Genomic DNA, 24,468 nt, shown 5'->3' on the forward strand with positions numbered 1-24,468 from the left:
GGGCCACCATTCAGGTGACCAGTGTGTTGCCGCTTGTCCAAACAGCATGACCTCTGTTTTCTCTACGTTGCATTGAAGACAGTTTGATGACATCCACTCTGATATTGCTCTCATTCCATCTGCAAATGATCTTTTTATAGCAGGGGTCAGACTTTTAAAAGGAAAGAGGAGTTGGGTGTCGTCAGCGTACGACACCGGGGTAAACCCAAATGATCTTGCTAAGTTGGCCAAGGGGGCCACATACACATTGAAAAGTGTCGGGCTTAAGCATGAGCCCTGTGGCATTCCCTTGTTGAGCTCCCTATAGATGGATTTGTGGGAGCCCAGCCAAACTTCTTGGGAGCGACCGGATAGAAAACTTTCCATCCATGTCAGAGCCACTCCTTCCAAACCTACGTCCTTTAAACGATCGAGAAGCACCGTGTGAGACACCGTATCAAAAGCGGCGGAGAGATCCAACAGCACCAGAATCATAGAGCTGCCCTCATCCAGTGCCATTTTGATGTTATTGGTCACTGTTTGGAGGGCTGATTCGGTGCTGTGGTTAGGCCTGAACCCAGATTGCGAGTAGTCCAGGCCCTCCGTCGCTTCTAGATGTCCTGATATATAAGTGTTCACGTGCTTCTCTGCTATTTTGCCGATATAAGGCAAAAGTGAAATGGGACGCAGGTTTGAGAGGTCTGTCCATGGGTAAGCCGCTTTTTTCTGATTGGGTTTACCACCGCTCTTTTCCAGTCTGCCGGGACCTGTCCTTTCATGAGAGAGATGTTAATAACACTCTTTATGGAGGGTCCTAAGAGAGAAATCAGAGGGGCAACCATCTTGGCAGGGAGGAGGTCATGTGGAGATCCAGATTTAATATGGGCGATAAGGGAAAGGAGCTCTGCATTGTCAATTGGAGGAATAGCTAGCAGCGGATGTTTATTGTACTTTGGCGGGATCGGGGGTAGGGGCTTATTGGTATCACCCATGTTATTATTAGCTGCCACTATTCTTCCATAAATAGTATTTATTTTTTCCTCGAAGAATAGCGAGATTTCATCGCATAGAATCTGCGAAAAATGCATGATGAGCAACATGACGCTCATCCTGGTGGTACCACAATGGGCCAGACAGACCTGGTACTCTCAGATAATGGAGATGGCGCAGCCCTCCCCTCCCCCCCCCCCCCCCCCCCCCCACAAGTTCTCAAAAAGAAGAGACCTACTCTCCATGGAAAACGGAGAAGTTCTACACCCAGAGCCGGAGAGCCTCAACCTCTCAGCCTGGCTCCTGAGGACTTAGAGTTCGCACACCTAAAACTACCAGAGAGCACCCTGCGGGTGCTGCGAGAGGCAAGAAGGCCCAGCACACGCAAGTGCTATGGGGAGAAATGGAAAAGATTCACTCAATGGTGTTGCAAGAAAAAACTCCATAGGAAACTGACCACGGAATCCACGGTGCTAAGGTACCTCACGCACCTAATTAAGGCTAAGCTAAGCTCATCCTCGCTGAGGGTGCACCTGGCAGCGATTGTGGCATACACAAGAGGAGAAACAGGGATAAGCTTCTTTACATCCCAAGTAGTAAAAAGATTCCTAGAAGGGGCTAAAAGAATAGCGCCACCAAAGAGAATGCCGCCACCGGCCTGGAACCTAAATGTGGTACTGACTGAGCTCATGAAAGCACCTTTCGAACCCACCCACAAAGCATCACTGCAAATGCTAACGATGAAGACGGCCTTTCTGGTAGCAATCACCTCGCTACGAGGGGTGAGCGAACTGCAGGCACTCACACTGCAGGAACCCTACATCCAGATACACAGTGACAGGGTCGTGATGAGAACAGACCCACACTTCATGCCAAAGGTGGTGTCAAGGTTCCACATGAATCAGAGTATTCAGATTCCTAGCTTCTTCCAGAACCCCACTACAAGCGCTGAGAGGTCGCTCCACACTCTAGACGCAAGAAGGGCTGTGATGCACTACATTGAAAGGACGAAGGGACACAGGAAAACAAAACAGTTCTTCGTATCCTTCGCAAACAGTTACATGGGTAAACCAGTGACTAAAAACAACATAGCTCGATGGATCGCACAGACAATACAATTCTGCCACAAACAAGCGGGCCAGGAGCTAACAGGAGGGACACAGGCCCACTCCACCAGGAAGAAAGGAGCAACAATTGCTTTTCTGGCCAACACACCAATTCAGGACATATGCCTGGCAGCAACATGGGCTTCAGTGCACACGTTCACTAAGCACTATTGTGTGGATGTACAAATGAACAAGGAAGCACAAGTAGGACAAAAGGTGCTTCAACATATATTCAACAACCAACGCTCATCTTCCACCCAACCGCCACAAAAGTAACGAAAATCGCTACAAAATCTATGCACAGCATAGTGAATCCAGAAAGATTCACGCTGCAAAACGAATAGTTTCTTACCTGTCGGTGTAGTTTTGCAGCTTGAAGATCTTTCTGGATTCACTAGCGAACCCACCCGCCTCCGCCAGAAAGATGAGGCTGGAGAGGAAGGTGGAAACACATAGAAAAGAAAGCAAGTTGAACCTTACAAGATACGTGAAAAGATATGTGAAAAGAACTACGTTGAATAAACAATTAACAAACATAGCCATGGATTCACTACAAACACAGAAAAGAAAAAAGAGACAGAAAAAAGAATCCGAAGATGGCGCCCAAGGGTGGTAGCTTCCGCCGGAAGCACGCCGAAGTCACCGAAGGTACACCAAATGGTGGGATGTCGACGCCCACCTGGGCTACGACAAAAAAGAGAAAAAAGACTACGATTCTGGACCCAACCACCAGATTGCAGAATATGCACAGCATAGTGAATCTAGAAAGATCTTCAAGCTGCAAAACTACACCGACAGGTAAGAAACTATTCGTTATGTGGCATCATAACTTGTGTATATGAGTATGTGTCATGAGCATGAGACCCAAATTTCAAGGAAAGTTCCAGTCCAGAGTATGTTCTAGGTATGTTCAAATCAATCAATCAATCATAACATTTATATAGCGCGCTACTCACCCGGAGGGGTCTCAAGGCGCTGGGGGAGAGGAGTCCGCTACTGCTCGAAAAGCCAGGTCTTGAGTTGCTTCCTGAAGGAGAGATGGTCCTGGGTCATCCGAAGGTGGATGGGGAGGGAGTTCCATGTCTTGGCTGCCAGGTAGGAGAAGGATCTTCCTCCGGTGGTGGTTCTGTGGATGCGTGGAACGGCGGCGAGGGCGAGGCTGGTCGATCGTAGCTGGCGGGTGGGAGCGTAGAAGGTCAGGCGGTTGTTGAGGTACCTGGGGCCAGGTCGTGGAGAGCCTTGTGTGCGTGGGTGAGGAGTCTGAACGTGATCCTCTTGCTGACGGGGAGCCAGTGCAGGTCTCTCAGGTGTCCGGAGATGTGGCTGTGTCGGGGGATGTCCAGGATGAGTCGTGCGGAGGCGTTCTGGATGCGTTGGAGTCTTTTCTGAAGTTTGACTGTGGTTCCGGCATATAGGGTGTTACCGTAGTCCAGTCGAATGGTGACGAGTGCCTGGGTGACCGTCTTCCTGGTTTCGATTGGGATCCACCGGAAGATCTTTCGGAGCATGCGCAGGGTGTTGAAGCACGATGATGAGATGGCGTTGACTTGTCTGGTCATCGTGAGGGAGGAGTCCAGCATGAAGCCCAGGTTATGTGCGTGGTCCGTTGGTTTGGGAGTGGTGCCCAGGGCAGGGGGCCACCAGGAGTCGTCCCAGGCGGAGGGCGATGATCCTAGGATGAGGACTTCTGTCTTGTCTGAGTTCAGTTTCAGGCGGCTGTTCTTCATCCACTCGGCAACGTCTTTCATCCCTTCGTGTAGGTTGGTGCTGGCGATGGCGGGGTCGTTGGTGAGGGAGAGGATTAGCTAGGTGTCGTCGGCGTAGGAGATGATGTTGAGGTTGTGTTGTCATGCGATGGCTGCGAGGGGGGCTCATGTAGACGTTGAAGAGGGTGGGGCTGAGTGATGATCCTTGTGGTACGCCGCAGATGACTTCGGTAGCCTCGGATCTGAACGGGGGGAGGCGGACTCTCTGGCTTCTTCCGGCGAGGAACGAGATGATCCACTCCAGTGCCTTCTCTTGGATTCCGATGTTGCTGAGGCGCTGCACAAGGGTGCGGTGGCAGACAGTGTCGAACGCTGCGGAGAGGTCCAGGAGGATGAGGGCCGCTGTTTCCCCGTTGTCGAGCAGGGATCGGATGTCGTCAGTGGCTGCGATGAGGGCGGTCTCGGTGCTGTGGTTGGCTCGGAAACCGGACTGCGAGTGGTCGAGGGATTAGTTTGTCTCGAGGAAGGCGGACAGCTGTCTGTTGACGGTCTTCTCGATGACTTTGGCAGGAAAAGGGAGGAGCGAGATGGGGCGGTAGTTCTTGAGGTCGGTGGGGTCCGCTGATGGTTTCTTTAGGAGGGCGCTGAGCTCGGCGTGCTTCCAGCTCTCCGGGAAGGTGGCGGTGTTGAAGGAGTTGTTGATGATGTCCCAGAGTTGGGGTGCGATGATGGAGTCGGCCTTGTTGAAGACGTGGTGGGGGCAGGGGTCGGTTGGTGATCCGGAGTGGATGGTGTTCATCGTGCTGGTGGTGTCTTCGGTGCTGACCGGGGTCCAGGCGCGGAGGGTGGTGGTGGGGGGCGGTTGTTCGGTGGTTGGGTGCGTGGTTTGTGCTCCAAAGCTGTTGTGTATGTCGGCGATCTTGCTATGAAAGAACGAGGCGAGTGAGTCTTGCGAGGGAGTGATGTCGTTGTTTCCGGCGCTGGGGTTGGAGAGCTCTCTGACGATGCTGAAGAGTTCCTTGCTGTTGTGGGCGTTGTTGTCCAGTCGTTCTTTGAATGCTGTCTTCTTGGTGGTGCGGATCAGCTGGTGGTGTTTGCGGGTGGCGTGCTTGAGGGCAGTCATGTTGTCAGTGGTCTGGTCGTTGCGCCAGGTTTTCTCGAGGGTGCGGCAGTTCTTCTTGGAGTTCTTAAGTTCGTCGGTGAACCAAGAGGCTTTCTTGCTGCCGGGTCTGCTGGGATGGGTCTTCAGTGGAGCGAGGTCGTCTGCGCAGTTGGTGATCCACTGTGTGAGGTTGCTGGCTGCTTTGTTGGGGTCCGTTGTGCGCGCGGGAGGGTTCTGGCTGAGGGAGGTGGTGAGCTGGTTGGCGGTGATCTTGTTCCAGTTCCTGTGAGGAACCTGTTGCGGGTGAAGGTGGGTTGTGGTTCTTCTGAAACTGAAGTGGACGCAGCTGTGGTCAGTCCAGTGAAGTCCGGTGGAGTGGCTGAAGGAGATGTATTTGCTGGAGGAGAAGACGGGGTCAAGCGTGTGGCCGGCGTAGTGGGTGGGGGTGTTCACCAGTTGCTTGAGTCCGAGGTTGGCAAGGTTGTCCAGCAGGGTGGTGGTGTTGCTGTCATTGTTGTTCTCCAGGTGGAAGTTGAGGTCCCCTAGGAGGATGTAGTCAGTGGAGGGGAGGGCGTGCGGGCTGATAAAGTCGGCGATGTCTTTGCTGAATTGTGTGCGTGGTCCCGGGGGTCTGTAGATGAGGGTGCCTCTGAGTGTGGTCTTGGGGTCGGTATGTATCTGGAAGTGGAGGTGTTCGGCGGCGGTGAGGGTGTCGTCTGAGTTGGTCGTGATGCGGATGATGTTCTTGTGTACGATGGCGATGCCTCCTCCAGTCTGGTTGACGCGGTCCCTCCGGGTGAACTTGTATCCGTCCGGGATGGCGATGGCGATGTCGGGCACTGTGGAGGCGTTCATCCAGGTTTCTGTGAGGAAGGCGACGTCTGGTGATGTTGTGTTTAGCAGGTTCCAGAGTTCCACGGCGTGTCTGTGGACGGAGCGGGTGTTGAGCAGGATGCACTTGAGGTGGTTGCTGCTGGTGCTCTGCTTGGCGGGTGCGGTGTAGGTCCGGAGGCAGGTGAATCGGCAAGCTTGGCAGGTGAAGGGTCCGTGGATGCGTTTCGGGGTGGCTCGGTAGCAGGCGGGGTTCCGGCCGGCATTGAGTGCGTTGAGGGTGGCGGCGTCGTAGGTTCGTCGGGTGGGCAGGCATCGGCGGGGGCCAGGGGTCCTGGCGCTGGGCGCGGTCCAGACGTGGACGGGCGCAGACGGGCTTGCCTTTGGCGCACAATCGGTGCAACCGCTGCGCGTACGCGTGGTCTCCATTTAAGGCGAAGTGGGAGGGAGGAGCAGCTGGGAGGCGGGAGCGGGGAGGACACAGAAAGAAAAGGGGGCGGGCCGCGATGTCACAGCGGCGGGAAGCGGGTAGCGGAGGGGGGGTCACACCAGGGGAGCTAACGAACGGAAGAACAGGGATACAGTGCAAATACAAAATACAATTACAAAAATAACAATCAGAGGCACAGGAAGGCAAAAAACGGAACAACGAGCAGCAGCGAGGGGGCACAGACTCACCTACAGCTGGAGGGCCGTGCGGCGTGGGGGTGTCCTGAGGTCAGCTCACACTCACCTGCGCTGCACGGTCTCCATGTAAGGCCAAGTGGGAGGGAGGAGCAGCTGGGAGGCGGCAGCGGGGAGGACACAGAAAGAAAAGGGGGCGGGCTGCGATGTCACAGCGGCGGGAAGCGGGTAGCGGAGGGGGGGTCACACCAGGGGAGCTAACGAACGGAAGAACAGGGATACAGTGCAAATACAAAATACAATTACAAAAATAACAATCAGAGGCACAGGAGGGCAAAAAACGGAACAACGAGCAGCAGCGAGGGGGCACAGACTCGCCTACAGCTGGAGGGCCGTGCGGCGTGGGGGTGTCCTGAGGTCAAACATTGAATACAGTGTCTAGCATAGGAGTGTAGACACTGTGGATTTCAGAGGGTTTATTGTTAATGTTCTATCCCTTTTAATAGCGTCAAAAAATGGGATTTCAATTCAATATTGAATTCTTCTCTGTGATTCTGACCAGTGCTCCACAGAGTACCACCAATCAGCGCAATTAGTTGAGCTGCTTTTTTTCTTTATTCGCCTGTGAAAGATCTTGTATCTGTTTAAAAAAAAAAAGACTGACAGCCATGTACCAACATTTGTCTTATGCTTTGAAAATATATAGTTTGTGAAGGCTGATTTTCTGTGGAGTATGGACAGTTCAGTGTTTAGATTTGTCACAGTTGTCATAGATAGCTCGTGTAAATTATTACATGCTACATCATCAAAAAGAAAGATGCACTTTTGGAGGAGAAGCATCCAGGAAGTAAACATAAGTCAGAGTGCCACAAACTTAATAAATCAAAGCTTTAATATAAACTTAACTTAAAAAAAGAAGTAGAAGCAGTTTGCATCAAAGATGTAGCCTGTGCAAACTAATGCACCAGACTCTAAGGAATGTTTGGTGCTGAAAACTCTAAGGCTAAGAGCAAAAGGCTGTGGGTACAGCTTAAAGTCCTTTAATTTAATTAAAAGTTTTTATTTACAAACCAAGTTTACATGATATCAGGATAACTAGTGCATTATGACAGAGTGCTAGATCTGGCGGACATGGAAGCTAGAGGCCTATCTACCTGCCTTGTGTCAAGACAAGTCTAAAATGCACTGTTTGATGGAGCACCCCTCTTTGAAAAGCAAGTGGCTGATGTGCTAGAAAATATTAAAGCGAAACAAACGGAATAATTTGTGCAAGATTTCACTATGAGAAGCCCATCTAGGATGTGAAGCCTTTTTGTTTGTAGTCTTTGCAGGCTTTTCATACTCAAGGTCCCAGTACCATCCAGGAATCTACGCCACAGTGAGAACACCTTTTAGCAGTGGATATAAAATAGCTACAAAATAAAGCGGAAAATAGTGTCAGTAGAATAGATCCATCCATTGACACAGTGACTGTCTCCCACCACCCCAAATGCAACCCCAGAAGGAAGTCTGGAATTCTATCCACAAAAGTGGTCAACAATAACCTGTTATCGTGAGTGATGAACACTGTTTCCCAGGGATATGTCAGCTGTTTGAAAAAATGCTCAGGGAGCAGACTTGCAGATAAGTGTAGATCACTTGACCTTTTTTGTTGAAAGAAGCAGAGTAATAGGAATCATTGAATATGGAAAAAAGGTGTTTGGGTATGCTTGTACTCCAATAAGACTGAATACTAAGACCCTTATTGGATGTCAGGTCACTAAATACCAGTATCGCTATTGAGGGTACATATTTTCGAATCCAATCAAAGCAGAGACATACACAATTCCATGTACGTCAAGCACTTCATCACTTAAGGGCAACACCCATTGCCATACAATCTGTCTAGGGTTTGCACCAGATGCTTGTCCATGGTTGTTTCTCGTCAGAAGACTGGGAATGCATGTGCTTTCATACATAGACAATTGGTTGGTTGGTCAGTAGAGATTCTCTCGGAAATTCCCAAAAATTAACTAAAAAGATGATGCAAATATTGCGTCATGTGGGATTTACAATGAGTATAAACAAATCGAATATAACCACAACGCAGATAAAGTCCTTCTGCAAAACTTTTACTGGCTCTCGGAATACAATGGCATACTGTGCCTTTCACCGGAGGATTGCCTCCATCAGAGCAAAATGTCTCTGTACCTGTCTGAATTTCTTGGAGATAGGAGGGTGTGAAATTACAAAAATGCATTATATCTCCGAACAGTTGAGCACACTTTCACACCAGCTATCGCAAAATAAAATGCATCACTGGTGACACACAGTAGCATGTCCCAGTAGTAGTAATGTGCGTGACACTCTACTCCACAGCATTATTGAGGCAAATGAGTGAAAAATAGATCAAGGCATGAAGAAAAGCATGTGGAAGATGTGTATTTTCAACAAAATAAAACAAAAAATAAGGGAGTCAATTTGGATAGGCTATGTATAATGTGGTACAAGGTAGTTGCCTGCACATTTCTATCAATTTTTCATTCACTCAGTCTGCTAGAAAATACAGACATCCAGGATGGTAGTGGTTCTGATAACGTTAGAATGGGCAGGACAGCCATGGTTCTCATAGATAATGGTGATGCCTGTTGCACCAGTCAAGAATTTACAAATACATCTCGAACTAAGAGGGCAATACACATATCAGCCTAGGGTTCTAGAACAATGCTTCATGGCACCTAAATTTGAATGTCCACATCTGTCAAGGCGATGGACGGGAGAGCATGACCGCTTTTTTTCAATGGACCATGAGGCAGGTTAGTTAGTGGGTGAGTTCTCTGACTAAATCGAAATTGGACAAAACCGAGGTGTTAATTGTTGGAAGCAGTTTTCGGATTACTGGCCTGATGAGATTGGCGCCTGTCCCACTCCAGTCCCCTGCATAACAAACCTTTGACTATGAACTGGGCATAGTGGCTTATATTAATGTGCTCTCCTTATGTTGCTTTATTCAAATGGTGCAGCTTCAGACCTTCTTACACCTCTCACCCAAGATGCCATAAGAGCAGCTGTCTTGGTTGGGGAGGACATCTGGTAGAGATGGAGATCAGAAGAGTCTGGTCACGGGTGGAGAACCAGCTCCACATTGAGCTATTGTAGATGGAGGCCATTCATTTGATGGATGGAAGGAAGGCAGGCCTTCAATGCCAAAGGAAAGCTGTTTCAGATCCTCAAGGTCAACACCACCACAATATGGTACTGCAGCAAGCAGGGGGGAGTAGGGTCCTGTGCCACAACGCTCAGCGCTTCTGGAACTGGCTTGGTTGTCCGGGCATTTCCCTGGTCTTGAAGCATTTGATGGGAACTTTGAGCACCAGGGGGGGGACAAACTCAGGCAGTGCCTCATGAATGGTAGTTACAACCCGAGGTGGCACCAGGCATCTTCCAGCAGTGAAGAGAACACTTGCTCGATCTCTTCATCACAGCTGAGAACATGCATTGTCAACACATTTGCGCGCTGGTGTTCCCAAGACTGCTCTCATTCAGATGCATATTCTGCCTAAAGTGGAGCTCAAGACTTATGCATGCCTTTCTGCCATTGCCTCACCTGCCCAGAGTTCTGAAGAAGAGCAGGAATGACTGGCCCAAGTCATCCGAGTGGGTTCAGTTTGTACCAGTAGAGTGTGGTCATTAGAACATATGGGCACGAGCACCTGTCCTCCAATCAGTCTACAACTTCAGGAGGATATTCTGTCGCAGCAGCATGGCAGGGTCTTGCACACGATCCTGCGCAGTTTACACCTACGTGTGTGGAGATTGAGCTGCATTCGCCCTTCCTTATGAAGTTGATTACATCATTTTGGTGGCCATGCGCCCACCTAAAAAATCTGTGTGTGCCGGGCAGTGGGATATGCTTGGGGTCTGGTGGTCCTGCAATAAATGTCTTGCACTTTGTGTTGTCTTTAGCCCAGCAAAAACTTGCAGCAGGCACAATTAAAGGTTATTTGTTGGTCCATTTGGCCTTTTTGTATTTATCAGACCAACTGTCCTGGTTTAGGTCACCTGTTGTAATGAGCTTCTTGAAGTTTCAGTACCTATTTTTCACCTAAATCCTTGGTGATGTCTCAATAGGATATTATTTTAGTTCTCACATTGTGTATGTTCACCCCATTTGAGCCAATGCACAACTGTTCTTTGCCTTTCTCGTTGTGGTCTCTTCAGTCAGTTCATCGCATGAGTAAGCTTGAGGCTCTTTCCGTCCAACTGCCCTATATCAACTTTTCTTTGTGACAAACTGGTATTACAGAGCAGCAGACCTGCCGAAGGTTGTCACTCCCTTTCTTGTCAGACGATCCATTACTCTTCTGACTTTCATTGCTCTTCCTCACCCCTCGAAAGAGAAACTTCATCATTTGGACCCCAGAAGAGCGTTGACATTTTACATTGATTGTACTAAGGTCTAGTCACGCATGGGTACTCACAGACTCTCGGGGGACAAATTTAAAGTGTGGTTTGTGGCTGAGGGCCGCACCGGTGGGGGCGGGGTCAGTGGGGTAGGGGGTGGGGTTAGAGGGGTAAAACAAAAAACTGTGATCATGAGGTTTAACATAGGCCCCTGCACCGGATGCATTAGTCCACTGAGCCACCAGGCCCAGCACACACACATCTCTCTCTCCCTCTCTCTGTCTCCATCTCTCTGTTCCCCTCCCTCTTACTATCTCTCTGTCTCCCTCTCTTTCTCTCTCTCTCCCTCCTCTCTCGCTCTCTCTTCCCCCTCTCTCGCTCTCTCTTCCCCCCCTCTCGCTCTCTCTCTGTCTCCCTCCATCTCTCTCCCTCCCTCTCTCTCCCTCTGTCTCCCTCCTTCTCTTTCCCTGTCTCCCTCCTTCTCTTTCCCTCTGTCTCCCTCTCTCTGTCTCCCTTCCTCAGTCTGTCCCACTGTCTCCCTCTGTCTGCTTTCCTCTCCCTCCTCTGTCTCCCCCCCCCTATGTCTCCGTCCCTCTGTCTCCCTCCCCCTCCCTCTGTCTCCCTCCCTCTGGCTGTTTCCCTCTCTCTGTCTGTCTCCCTCCCCCTCTCTCCCTCCCTCTCTCTCTCTCTCCCTCTCTCTCTCCTTCCATCTCCCTCTCCGTCTCTCTCCCTCCGTCTCCCTCTCCGTCTCTCTGTCTGTCTCTGCCTCTATCTGTCTGTCCCTGTCTCCGTTTCCCTCTCCCTCTCTCTGTCTCTGTCTGGATTTGTCTGTCCCTGCCTCTATGTCTCTGTCTGTCTGCCTCCATCTCTCTGCCTGCCTCCATCTCTCTGCCTCTATCTGTCCTAGCCTCGATCTGTCCCTGCCTCTATCTGTCCCTGCTATCTGTCCCTGCCTCTATCTGTCACTCTATCTGTCTCTGTCCGTCCCGATCTCTATATGTCTCGATCTCTATATGTCTCTCTGCCTCTATCTGTCTCTCTGCCTCTATCTGTCTCTCTTCCTCTATCTGTCACTGTCAAACATGAAGCTTCCCAAAAAGCCTGTTTAAAAGTCAGCTGTGAAAGCGCTTACAGCTGACTTTTAAAGGGCCTTTTTGGAAGTAAACACAGAAGATGGCAGCAGGATCATACGGGAAACGGCCACTACAACGCGGCCGTTTCAACGAAAAGCTTAACCACGCATGCATTACAACGCATGCGTGGTTACAACGAAAACCTTTACCACGCATACGTTTACTACGAGGTACGTAGTAAAGGCATGTGTGGTAAAGGGTACAATTAAAAAATGGGGGGTGGGGGGGTTTCCCCCCCTCAAAAAACCCCACTAACCTTAATTAGAGAAGTGCAAGGAATCGGCATCGTAGAGGAAGGAAACGGCCGGGTTTTTTTTTATTACGTAACACGTCACCACGGAAAAAACGTGGAGAAGGTTATGCGTGAAAATAGTATTCCGTTGTAACGCATGCGTGGTAAAGGCATGCGTTACAACGGAGTTCGTTGTAATAACATATAACCGATCATACTAGTGAATACCTATTTAATACATATGCACTATGTATGCTTCTGCAGTCATCTTCTGTGTTTACTGCCAGCCGTGGAAACTGTAAGGCAAGGTCCGCAGGCCGCCAATGAAGGCCTGCCGGGCCACACTGTGAGTACCTAAGGTCTAGTGAGTGGACGATCAGCTCTTTGTGGTGTTCAGTGGAGCAATGCGCTGTAAGTGCTGAAACGAATCATATCACGACGGATAATCTTCTATATTAAGATCTGCTATGCAGTGTCTAAGAAGCAGCCTCCAGAAGGTCTGTGGGTGAGTTCCTTCAGAGCCAATGCTAGTACCACTGTGTTGGCAGGTGGAGTGCCCGTCCTGGATATCTGTCAGTCAGGCTGTTTCATGGACATCAGTGCACACATTCATGAAGAACTATTGCCTTGACGGGTCTGCTGGAATGTATATTTCGCCTGTTCAGATCTATTTTAATACAAATATACGAAAGCAACTGATTATTTAAAATTATATTTTTTAAAAACCGTAGTACAATTCTAAAAAAAAAAATATTCTTCTGTATTTTGTTCCAGGATATTTTTAACTTGACAGAATTATTGATACGATAATTTAGAACAATGATATTTTTTCCTCAATATTTTGGTCATTAACTGCTTTGGCTTCTCCTGTTTGTAGCCTCTTTAGAGGTTTCATTCATAAATGTCAAAGTTTGGCTGTAGCAGGGGAAGATGCTTGAACTGTTGAAAATGACAAACCTGCACTCTTGCTCTGCTGCCAGGTATATGTACTTCACGAACATGCAGGAGAGGTCACCAAAGATTGAGCGGGCTGCGCTGGATGGCACAGAGCGCGAAGTGGTCTTCAATACTGGGCTGATCCGGCCAGTGGCTCTCGTCATTGACAACAAGTTGGGAAAGCTCTTCTGGGTGGATGCAGATCTGAAGCGCATTGAAAGTAGTGATTTGTCAGGTAAGGAATATGCATCAGCACCACATTCTAAACTGTTCCGCGCTTTATTGGTGTGCATTTGAATGCTGCTGCCTCCAAGGCTTAGGGAGTTTTGTAGACATGACGAATCCTTCCTCGGTGGTGTCAGTATGCCATACCAGTGATTGTCAAATGCTTGTTTTCTGCAGTTAGTGAGTGCTGTAGATTGTGCAAATACGTGTTTATAATAACCAGACTTTCAGATCCGTGTAACATCCCTATCGGTGTGCTGTGCTCTTTCCCAGATCATTCTGAAGCAGCTAGATGTGTATATTTATGTTTTTTGTTGCCGTTCGGGGGATGCTTCGGTTGATTGGTGTTTTGAAAACGACATTTCCCATGTCTGCGTACAATATCAATACTTTTCATCCTTGAAGACAAACTTTTGAAACTAATAAAAATGTGCAGCCTATTCCAGGATTCGTGCAGTTTCTAAAAACACTCACCTGCCCCTGTATGTCCCCTTTATTGTATGTTGATTCGGTATGGGGCCTGGGCTGGTTCCATATTTAGGACCTGGTGATTGTACGGCAATGCTCCCTAAGGCCTTGGGGCATCATCTATGCATTGTTGAAATGACATGAGCATTTGGTTTGTTTTATTTCCAAGGAGTTGCGTAACATAGGCACTGCTTTTTCCAGGGGGTGCCATTCAGCCCGAGATCAATGAAAATCTGTGCAATATGGAAGAATCTGGGGGGAGCCTCATCGCATTCTGCAAGGGGGGGGGGGAGAAGAGTCATCAATTTGTGTTACGCCACTCATTTTATGTCTCTTAAGTGACTAGTATAGCTACCTGTCATGCTGGGGTTGGTTTCTGTGGTGCACCTATTGCCTGGTGTCCTTTTACCAGAATGGATAGCCCCGGCAGGCCGATGTTAGAGGAAGAACAAATGATGTTTAATGAGATTGTAGGCTTCAGCTTTTGTCCAGTGAAAAGGGTTTCCTCACGCTGTACTAACTTACAAAAACAGGTACAGCATGTACGCCAACACTGCAAGCTCCCCTCCAGTGCTCAGGTAGCAGCAGTGCAAGGTTCCCACGCATATAAAAACCCGGTTCAGTACATAGATGGTTACCTTTCATGAGCAATACCTTAGAAAGAGATTAAAAAGCAACAACCATGTTCAATATACGCTCGAACAGCCTACACCTGTTCTGAATACCAGGAAAACCATCACAGCTACTACCATTCCTGTTCTGTGTATCTGAGGGATGATGCTTGTATTCATGGAGATAGACCGCTTTGGAGTACTACTGATGGAAAAAACAGAGTAACTCGCAGCATCAACTCGTTTTTATTGTCGATTTATATTATTTCCCGGGCCAAAGCGTAAGTCTGCACAGAGCTATTTTTAGATAGTATTCTAAGTGCTGTTGCTGTTCGAGTGTATGATTCAGGCCGTAGGCTCGCAATGATGGCAATACATTTTGTTCCCTGGATCATATCTGGTCAAAATTGGCTCCAAATGTGAGCAATATGTAGTCCATCTGTTCAGCCCTGCCTGTAGAATTAAATGCATGTTCAGTGGGTAAATACATGATCATGTCTTCCACAATGTAGTTCTTCGCCTGGACGTGTGTTCATTTGCCTAGTAGTATATTGTAAGTCCTGATCTATGAGGGGGACCAACCTTTCGAGACAGGCATGCTGTATCTCTAACTGTTGTGTTTAGCACCTTCTCCCTCCAGAGAGGAATACACAAGAGTCAGCCTCTCTTCCATCCGATTCTCCCAGTGCTGCCACTTGATCCTAGGCTGCTCTGGGGGCTTATTAACTGTTGGTGAGCATTTTCACTTTTGCTTCCTTCTGATAGCCATGCTCATTCTGGTGACCACTCTCACTTAGGGCTGACTCCCTGGGTGTTGACTGATATTCCATTTCATTTGGATTTTTTCATTTCTGATCATCCTTTTGGACTCTTCTCTGCCACATTCATGCTCCCTGCGCTGCAGGTATCCCACTTGCCTGTAGTCTAGCATGTTTTAGTTAACACTCTTTGAAAGTGGTATACTGGCCTGATGTTGGCCAGTATTCTGTATATACATCTGTTGACTCCTGAGGTTTTTTTTGGTCTACACCTACTCTTAGTGGGGTCCATCTCTTTCTTCTGCCTCTAGCCTTCATCTTTTGAAGTGCTGGATTTTGGTGTTTTGTTATGAAGATGTTTTCTGTTTATCTGAGGGCCTCTCAATTTCTCCATGGTGTTCTACCTCTTGGTGACTTCTGTCACAATGCTGATCCTCCCATGCTGCTGGTTCTGTCTATGGTGCCCTCTTTGTATGCTGCTGGTTCTGTCTGCAGTGACCTCTTTGTGTATCCCTCTCTAGTTGTCATTTACTTTTTTGGTCACTGCTGCTGGACTTCTTGTGCTTCGCCTTGTTTATCCTAGGAGTGGTCGCCTAATGCTGGTAGTCCTATCTTGAACTTTTCTGTTAAGGGATGACCGATCTTCTTAGGGCTTCTCTTTTCTTGACTTTGAAGACATTTCCCTCTGCCGTTTAATATTGGTCCTTTCCTCTGTTTTTTGGAGTCTTAAACAGGATGCTGCCTTCGGGCAGGCTGTTCTGGCAACTGTGGCATTAGCCTCTCTTACCATTGGTGTATTTAGTAGACCCCATTCGGATCTTCTCAACGTTGTGTCCTCAAGCTGGACCTTTTTGTACTAGTCCTTTTTGGCCTAGGTCTTTTTGGATAGTCCTTGCTCGTTTTCATTATTGACTTGGCCTGTTCCACATGGGTACGCCAGTGTATTCTCTCCTGTGTTCTTCTCCTGGTTCACCATTGTTTGAAGTTCTGTGTTTTTAGTTCTTTTGGGCCAAATGCCAAAAATGAGTGGCTTTTTTAAATGATGCCTACAGAAAGTCAGCAAGAAATCGAAGGCTGAATATTTTGCATAAAAAACCTGAATGCACCAAATGTCCCTAAATCAGTTTTTTCAGCAGAGTTGAAGAAAACGCCTCGTCAGGTGTCATATATTGGCTCAGACGTTGAATGCAATCAATTTGCGGATTTCTTTGACCACAAAAATATTAGCTATAAAAGCTCATTTGATTTAATGTCCAGCCTCAAAAGGAGATTTCATTGGATTAGCTATTCCAGAAGTAAAAATGGTAATAACTAAGTGTTGAGGACTACGCATCCCAGGTAAAGAGTAGTAAGCCCTAGGTCTCTAGAGCGGATATCATTCCAGCTAATGTACATGAACATCTGCCGAATTTGCATCATCATGCCTTGACAATTAACTTGTCATTAGATATTGGTTGTGTCCAAGATGAATTAAAAAAGGCTTGCATTAGACCAATAGGAAAAAAACTGGATTCTGAAAGCACTGTTTACTACATACAATTTTCAGAATTACTGTTTGTGGCTAAACTTCTTGAACGGGTTGTCTTCAACTAGTTATCCGTATTTGTGGAATCTCAAGATCTACTCCCATCTAATAAAGTCTGCCTTTTATGCCAGCTGTAACACTTAAAGCATTGTGATTGCAGTGTTACACGGTTTACACATCCGGCTGTCCCTGCAGCTTTGATCCTGGAAGATCTTTCAGCTGCCTTTGATACCATTTACCACAGGTACTGTTAGAACGCCTGGGAGGCTTTGGTATCTGAGAAACCGTCCTTGCCTGGATACAAAACTTCTTGGCTAGTGCGACTACCCTAATTATAATCCAAGATCTTCCTCAGAGTACCAAAGTATCCTCATATTACTGTGCGTGTCGGAGCCTTTTCTGTACCAGTGGCAAGATTATGGAGTACTATGCCCCTGAATTGGACAATGATTCATCCTCACTCGAGTGTAGGAAACTGTTGAAAAGCTGGCTGTATCTCACTGTTTAGCGCTCAATTTTATTTTATCACTTCTTCTGCCTGATAAATATTCATTAACAAAATACCCTTGTGTGATGGTATACTAAAAAAAAAACATGCAGTACTTTATCAGATGTTATATTTTGCTGCTTCTGCGTTGGTTCTCTGCTCTGTCCCTTCATTCCTTCCTCTGAGTTGAGATGATGAGCATGGATTTGCTCTTTGCCCTCACGCCTTTTGTTTCAGGTCTCTCTGCCATCTGTGTTTGCCTTTCTTTTCCCCTTCTGCAGGCACCATTTTTCATCACAGTCCTGCTTCACCTAGTGGCATGTTTGCTCTTGATTGGCTAATTTCTCCTCGTTATGTCAGAACTCTATGTTGGAGGAGCTAAGAAGAAAAAAAAGGGTTACAAGGTACTTGTCTAACGGGGTAGGTCACCCTCATAGATCAGGACGGTGATACGGAACAGTAGGACTCCGTTTGATGAGGATTACCATTAAGTAATCAAGGTATTCAAAGAGTTGTTACAAAATGTCTACCTTACGTTTTGCGCTAGGGTATGGTGAAATAGTGAATTTGACAGTGATCTTATCTAGCAAGTTGGCTGGCTAGATCTCTACCCTTAGATGGCCCTACAGAATTGCTGATACTCCACAGTATTAATGTTTGTATCTTTGTTGCGCGGTGCAGGCTTGCTGCGAAGCAACGGAGCACTTTTGTGTATGAATGAAGAGTACATTTTGTACGGGACTGTGGTCGGACAGGCGCCTCTTAGGTTGAGGTCAAGCGCAGGAGAAGTATTCTGCTAACAGTAGTGAATAGGATGTTTGTTCACATGAATCTTTTCTTCCAAAAATTCCAGAGTGAATGAACAGGACTGTGTAGTGGTTTAGAATTCTAAATTATAACCGGAAGCTTTAAAGGGCTTCTTTTCTAGATTTGTTTGTTTCTTTTTTGCACTTTCGTTTGAGCCGTGGTTGGATTTGCGGGTAAGGTACACCTAGATTCTTCGACATTCTAAGAAGCGTTTGGAATATGCCTACACATGCTGAACCAGAAAGGAGACAAGGCTGTGACACATTGTGTCCTTTCAAAACAAAAGCATTAGTCATTTTTTTTATGAAAAGCATTTAAGAATCAGAGGTTTAGTCTGGAGCAGCATGAAGACCAAAAGCAGAAGAAACATTAAGCAAAGCCTGGTGTGTCACTGGCAATTTTCGTAGCAATTTGTGTTGAGTAGATCAATTTAAGTGATCGAGGGATACATGTTTTGATGGCAAGATTCATCTGATAGTTTAGAAGCGTATATGTGATGGCAAGTTTCATCTGATAGTTTAGACGCGAATGTGTGATGGCAAGATTCATCTGATAGTTTAGAAGTGAATGTGTGATGGCAAGATTCATCTGATAGTTTAGAAGTGAATGTGTGAAGGCAGGATTCATCTGATAGTTTAGAAGCGAATGTGTGATGGCAAGATTCATCTGATAGTTTAGAAGTGAATGTGTGAAGGCAGGATTCATCTGATAGTTTAGAAGCGAATGTGTGGTGGCAAGATTCATCTGTTAGTTTAGAAGTGAATGTGTGATGGCAGGATTCATCTGATCGTTTTGAAGCGAATGTGTGATGGCAAGATTAATCTGATAGTTTAGAAGCGAATGTGTGATGGCAGGCTTCATCTGATAGTTTAGAAGTGAATGTGTGATGGCAAGATTCATCTGATAGTTTTGAAGCGAATGTGTGATGGCAAGATTAATCTGATAGTTTAGAAGCGAATGTGTGATGGCAGGCTTCATCTGATAGTTTAGAAGTGAATGTGTGATGGCAAGATTCATCTGATAGTTTAGAAGCGAATGTGTGATGGCAAGATTCATCTGATAGTTTAGAAGTGAATGTGTGAAGGCAGGATTCATCTGATAGTTTAGAAGCGAATGTGTGGTGGCAAGATTCATCTGATAGTGTAGAAGTGAATGTGTGATGGCAGGATTCATCTGATAGTTTAGAAGTGAATGTGTGATGGCAGGATTCATCTGATAGTTTAGAAGTGAATGTGTGAAAGCAGGATTCATCTGATAGTTTAGAAGTGAATGTGTGATGGCAAGATTCATCTGATAATTTAGAAGCGAATGTGGGCCGATACAGACCTTCTCTATAAACTGTGTTGGCAGTGTAGAATCTCAGCAACAGAAACATATATTTTTGTGCACAAAGCCAAGCCTTTTTTTGTAACACTCAGAAAACCAAAGATCAAGATTTTTACCAGTAAAAAGTAAGACGGCTGCACATATTACTTGGCAGGAGATGAAAACACTGAGGTTGGTTGGCTGCCAAAACGTAATATGTTCTCAGAGCCGGTGACATTTTTCAAATCAAGGATCTAATTTTAATTAGCTTTCTTGGGCAATGAAGTAAAAAATGTGTGTATTATGGAAGGATCTTGCTGTTAGCAAATACATTTGTGGACGTTGGCGAACTCTCTTGGAATGTGTTCACAACGTCGCCCTCCAGATATGCAACTTTATCCTACTGGAGCTTCGGAGTAAAAGATGGAAAGTGATAATAGGGAACACGTTACCAAAGTTCAAGACAACAAAACTTTAGCACTGTAAGCATCAGGACTTTACTACAGGAATGTAGTAAAGTCTCTTTCAGAATGCTTGCTTGTCAGTTGTGGTGGAAGAATAGCGCCATTGGAAGGCGCATGTTTTCACACATTTTCTACCTGTTTTTCATAAGAATCGCCAGTAAAGAAAAGTTGGTGTTTACTTACCTGCTCCTAGTCAAGTAGTCCATTGGTTGAGATGATTCTAAACTGTTCACTGTTAACTCGGCAATTAGTTTAACTCCCTATCTAGACCTCTGTGCTGCACATTTATTCGTGAATGAGTTAGGTGATGGACACACTGTACCTGCCCACTTATTATGCTTGGCACCACACTGAGTCAGCTTCCCAGTCCCTCGCCCGCCCCCTTGACAACACATGCCATTCCTGAATTGTACATTAATCAATTAGCAGTCTTGGGCACGGCCCTCAGTAGCCTTGGTTGGTAGTCCTTGTGCCCTTGGCTGGTGCAAGGTAATGTGGATTACACCCTTGAACCCAACAGCTGTTGGTTGGTGCTGTACACATGTAAACTAAAACATTTATTGTGTCTTTATGCTTCTGATAATGAGATTCCAAGCTGAAAAGGCAACTTACGTTTTGTTTTGGTGTCTTTTTAATACCAAGTGAGCTATTTTGCTTTAAAACTGTTGCAGCTGTAAAAACATATGCAAAATGCATTGCTTAATATATAGGTCTGTTTTTGTGATTAAGAGGATTTGAGACCTTACCAATGAAGTAAAAGCAAAACTTAAACAGGACTGGCCTAGTGTATCCCTAGTTACTAAGTTTGTTTGTAGCCCCTTCCCCGTATTTAATTTTTTAACTAATTTTATTATTTTCAATATTGAACATAAAACTGAAGCTGCAAGTGCACAGTAAAAAAAGAATCGTTTTAAAAGCTATCAAGCAAAAACATACAATATAAAATAATAAAAAATATTTTAAAATGTAACTTTCAAATAACACATGTAATACATAATTTAAAAAGTAGCTTTACAATTGAAAAGTACATAAATACAAATAATAAATAGTTTTAAAAGCCAGTACATATAATAAATACAATCCGACATATTGCAACATCCCTTAAAGCAATTTCAGCTTCTAACTAGCAGTCAATACCAACTAATACCCCTACCTATAGTTATCCCCTGTAAAGCTACCAAATATAGAATGCCCTAATGGGCAGTATTTCAAAGTTCACTGCAGTGTTTCAATGTCCCACCCCTGACAACTCATGCAAGATCAGTTATTACCACCCTCTAAGTCCTCCTGAGATATCAGGGAGTTGTTTGGTGTGAGAGCAGCGCGAGTAAGGCGCTGGGCGGTGTGTTTAGAGAAGCGTGCAAATTTTAAAAACTGTCTTTGTTTATTTTAGCGCTGCTGAAGCGTGTCATAATTTTTTAATCGGACTGCTGGTGGGAGCTAGAACTGTCTTGGGGGATGCAGACATTGTTGGGCTGTTAGACCTTACCCCTTGCTGTGTCCCGGTCCGTCCCCGTTCCGCCACGGCTTTTGTGTGCCGCTTGAGCGGAGGGACGCGACTCCTCCCCCAGCTAGTATCACTTCTGGGCTAGACCCCGACTAAAGGCAATGTGCTTCCGGCCGCGCAGCGGACGAGCGCAGCGGGCGCGACGATGGCGCGCCGAAGTCGCGCCTAAGTCCAGCCCGTCTGCGCCCGTCCGCGGCCGGATTGCGGCCAAGGCCAAGCATGCTGCCCCAGCGGGGTTGGATCCCGGCAGGACTGTTTGGTCGAGGCAAGAGCTAATGGCCTTTAATCGCAGGGGGCCTTGCACATCTCACTCTCTTATGGAGGCCACGCTCCCACTGACTTGCTCAGAATGCGGTAGTGCGTGGGTCAGGGCCGCTTCTCCTCCTAAGCCTACTCCAGGGGTGGCTTCAGCCCAAGTAACTAGAGGTTTCAGAGCGGGACTTGTGAACTGTAGATCATTATCCCAACACAGCACGGACATCTGGCTGCTCCTGGAGAGCCAGGCCTGGGACGTATTGTTTTTAACTGAAACTTGGTTAAATGAGCATAATATGACAGCCATCAGTTTAGCTGTACCGGCGGGCTTTTCCATGTGCATGTCGAATCGCGAGGATGGCAGGCGCGGAGGTGGGGTGGCAGTAATTTGTAAAGACTGCTTCTCCATTTCTTCCGCAGCATCAGTTGCAATCCCAGGTATGGAATGCCTATACTTCTGCCTTCTCTTAAACCCCCAACTAGCCATTGCTGGGATGGTGGTTTATCGCCCCCCGGACTGTGCGGAAAGTAGCACAGCTCATCTTACAGACGCGATTACACTGAACGCGCTGAAGCATGAGCACTTCCTAGTTGTGGGTGATTTTAATGTCCACATGGATAGGGATGGCAATACAGCGGCAGAGCACCTGATGGCAGCAATGAGTGCTGCAAATTTGATGCTCCATAACAAAGGTCCCACACACAGATCTGGACACACGCTGGATTTAATTTTCTCCACACTTGAAAGCATAGTAGTGGAGGACGCACTCCCAGTAGCATGGTCAGATCACTGGCTGATACCATTCACACTAGCATTAAATAGTGTAGAACCTAGAAACAGTAAACACTCTTTCATGAAGAGGCAGTGGAAAAATCTCACACCGGTCATCATGAATCAATTCCTGTCCCATGACCCGCCTAAGCGTACCATGAATGCTAGCGTGGATGCCCAGGCACTACATAACTGGATTAGCAACATGGTAGAGACGGTAGCGCCAGCAAAAAGGGTGACAGCGCAGAGAACTTCTCCCACAGCCCCATGGTTCTCTGATGCTCTAAGAGTGGAAAAAGAGCCTGTAAGAAACTAGAAAGACTATGGAGACTACATTACTGCCCCCTAGCAAAAATACAATTTAGAGAGGCCACCAAGCTGTTTCATAAGCATATCAGGAAAGAAAAAAAGAGCTATTATGCCTCCATGGTTCTACAGGCGGAGAATCCCAGCAAAGAAGTGTTTAAATTGGTTAAATCCTTTTTGAAGCCCCATTGCATTGAAAGGGATATCCCCCCATCTATAGCACTCTGTGATAAGATCTCGATCTACTTTGACAATAAAATACAGATGGTCTATGACTCCTTTGGCCCGCATAAACATACGGCCAGGGAGGACAGAGAGAATGGGGGTCGGTCCCCAGTCCCCTTGAGGAAATTTCAACTTATCCCACTAGATGAGGCAAGGCAAGAGATTATTCGGTGTAAGTCATGCTCCCCAGAGGACCCTTGTCCACCTAAACTGTGGGCACCTTTAGCGGACGCTATCGCACCTATGCTCCAACATATCTGGAATACTTCCATAGATACTGGGGAATTTCCAGAGAGTTGGAAGCATGCGACGCTCCTTCCACTAAAGAAGAAGCCAAACGGGGATGCGGAGGATTTAACTAATCTCCGTCCTATCTCTCTGCTGGCAGCGCCCGGGAAAATGATGGAAAAACTAATCCATCACCAGCTGAATGCTCATGTCGAGTCTAATAGCATCCTTCATGAGACTCAGTCTGGGTTTAGACCCGGCTTCAGCACGGAGACGGCGCTGATTGAGGTGGCTGATTCTCTGAGGTGGTCGTTAGATTCAGGAGACTCGGCTATGCTGATGCTCCTGGATCTCTCGGCCGCGTTTGATACGGTGGATCATGTTAGAATGATCCAACGTCTGGCAGACATTGGCCTACAAGATCAGGCATTCGGTTGGATGCAGTCCTACTTGTCAAACCGAACGCAGAGGGTCACCTTAGGCACCTGTGACTCAAAGCGTAAGCTGCTGCAATGCGGGGTCCCGCAGGGATCTGCCCTTAGCCCCCTTTTGTTTAACGTTTATCTTGCCCCTCTTTTTTCCCTCATTGCCAACTGGGGAGTCACCGCAATATCTTATGCTGATGACACCCAGTTGGTTTTTCCCTACTCTGAGGTTACAGAGGCGGCTTTTGCAAACTTTAAGGGGTGCCTTCAGGATGTGGCTTCCTGGATGAATACTAACAAGCTGAAACTGAATCCGGGAAAAACGGAAGTGATCTTCTTTGGTAAAGGCAGTCACCCTCCAGCTGAGCTTTGGTGGCCGACTGAGATGGGTACTCCACCCTCCCCCTCCCAGGGGGTAAAAAATCTGGGGGTCAAGTGGGACGAAAATCTCTCCTTTGGGCCCCAGATCCATCAGGTTACAGGTTTCTGCCTGAGCAAAATGAGGAATCTCCGCCCTGTCCTGAAACTTTTGCCTGAGTCTTGCCGGAAAACCGTGATCCATGCCACCATCACTTCGAGATTGGATTATGCTAATGGCCTGTATAGCGGTCTCCCGAAGTACTTGGTCCAAAGGCTGCAAACGGTGCAAAACGCGGCAGCCGGGCTACTTAAGCATGTTCCTTTTAAGGAGCACATCTCCCCCCATCTTCGGGCCTTACACTGGCTCCCGATTGCCAGTAGAATACAATTTAAAACTCTTACTCTGGCTCATAGGTCCCTCCACGGCACATGTCCTAATTATTTGAGAACCCGTCTGCCTAGATATACACAGTCTCGCTGTCTTCGCTCAAATGATCATGCGCTACTGAGTGTGCCACGAGTCAAAAGAGCTAGACTGGGCGGTCGGACCTTTTCAGCCAATGTGACCCGTCTCTGGAATTCCCTACCTCCTGAGCTGCGAAAGGCCCAATCAGAAACAAGTTTTAGGAGACAGCTTAAGTCATGGCTGTTCTCGGTGCCTCTCTAGTCTGCAGACTCCCAGCTAACTTTCTTGCTAAGCTCTCACAGCGCCGGGACG

At 47.1% G+C, this 24,468-nt stretch overlaps 1 protein-coding gene across 1 annotated transcript in view; it reads left to right on the forward strand.

The window, feature by feature from the left end:
* Positions 1–24,468, forward strand: part of LRP5 (LDL receptor related protein 5) — a 412,593-nt gene that overhangs the window by 359,894 nt on the left and 28,231 nt on the right. The window contains exon 15 of the mRNA XM_078682857.1: positions 13,067–13,257. Within this exon, the coding sequence (XP_078538983.1) occupies positions 13,067–13,257 (191 nt within the window). The remainder of the gene's footprint in view (positions 1–13,066; positions 13,258–24,468) is intronic.

The sequence above is a fragment of the Lissotriton helveticus genome, chromosome 3_1 (assembly GCF_964261635.1).
Source record: "Lissotriton helveticus chromosome 3_1, aLisHel1.1, whole genome shotgun sequence".
Lineage (NCBI taxonomy): Eukaryota > Metazoa > Chordata > Amphibia > Caudata > Salamandridae > Lissotriton > Lissotriton helveticus.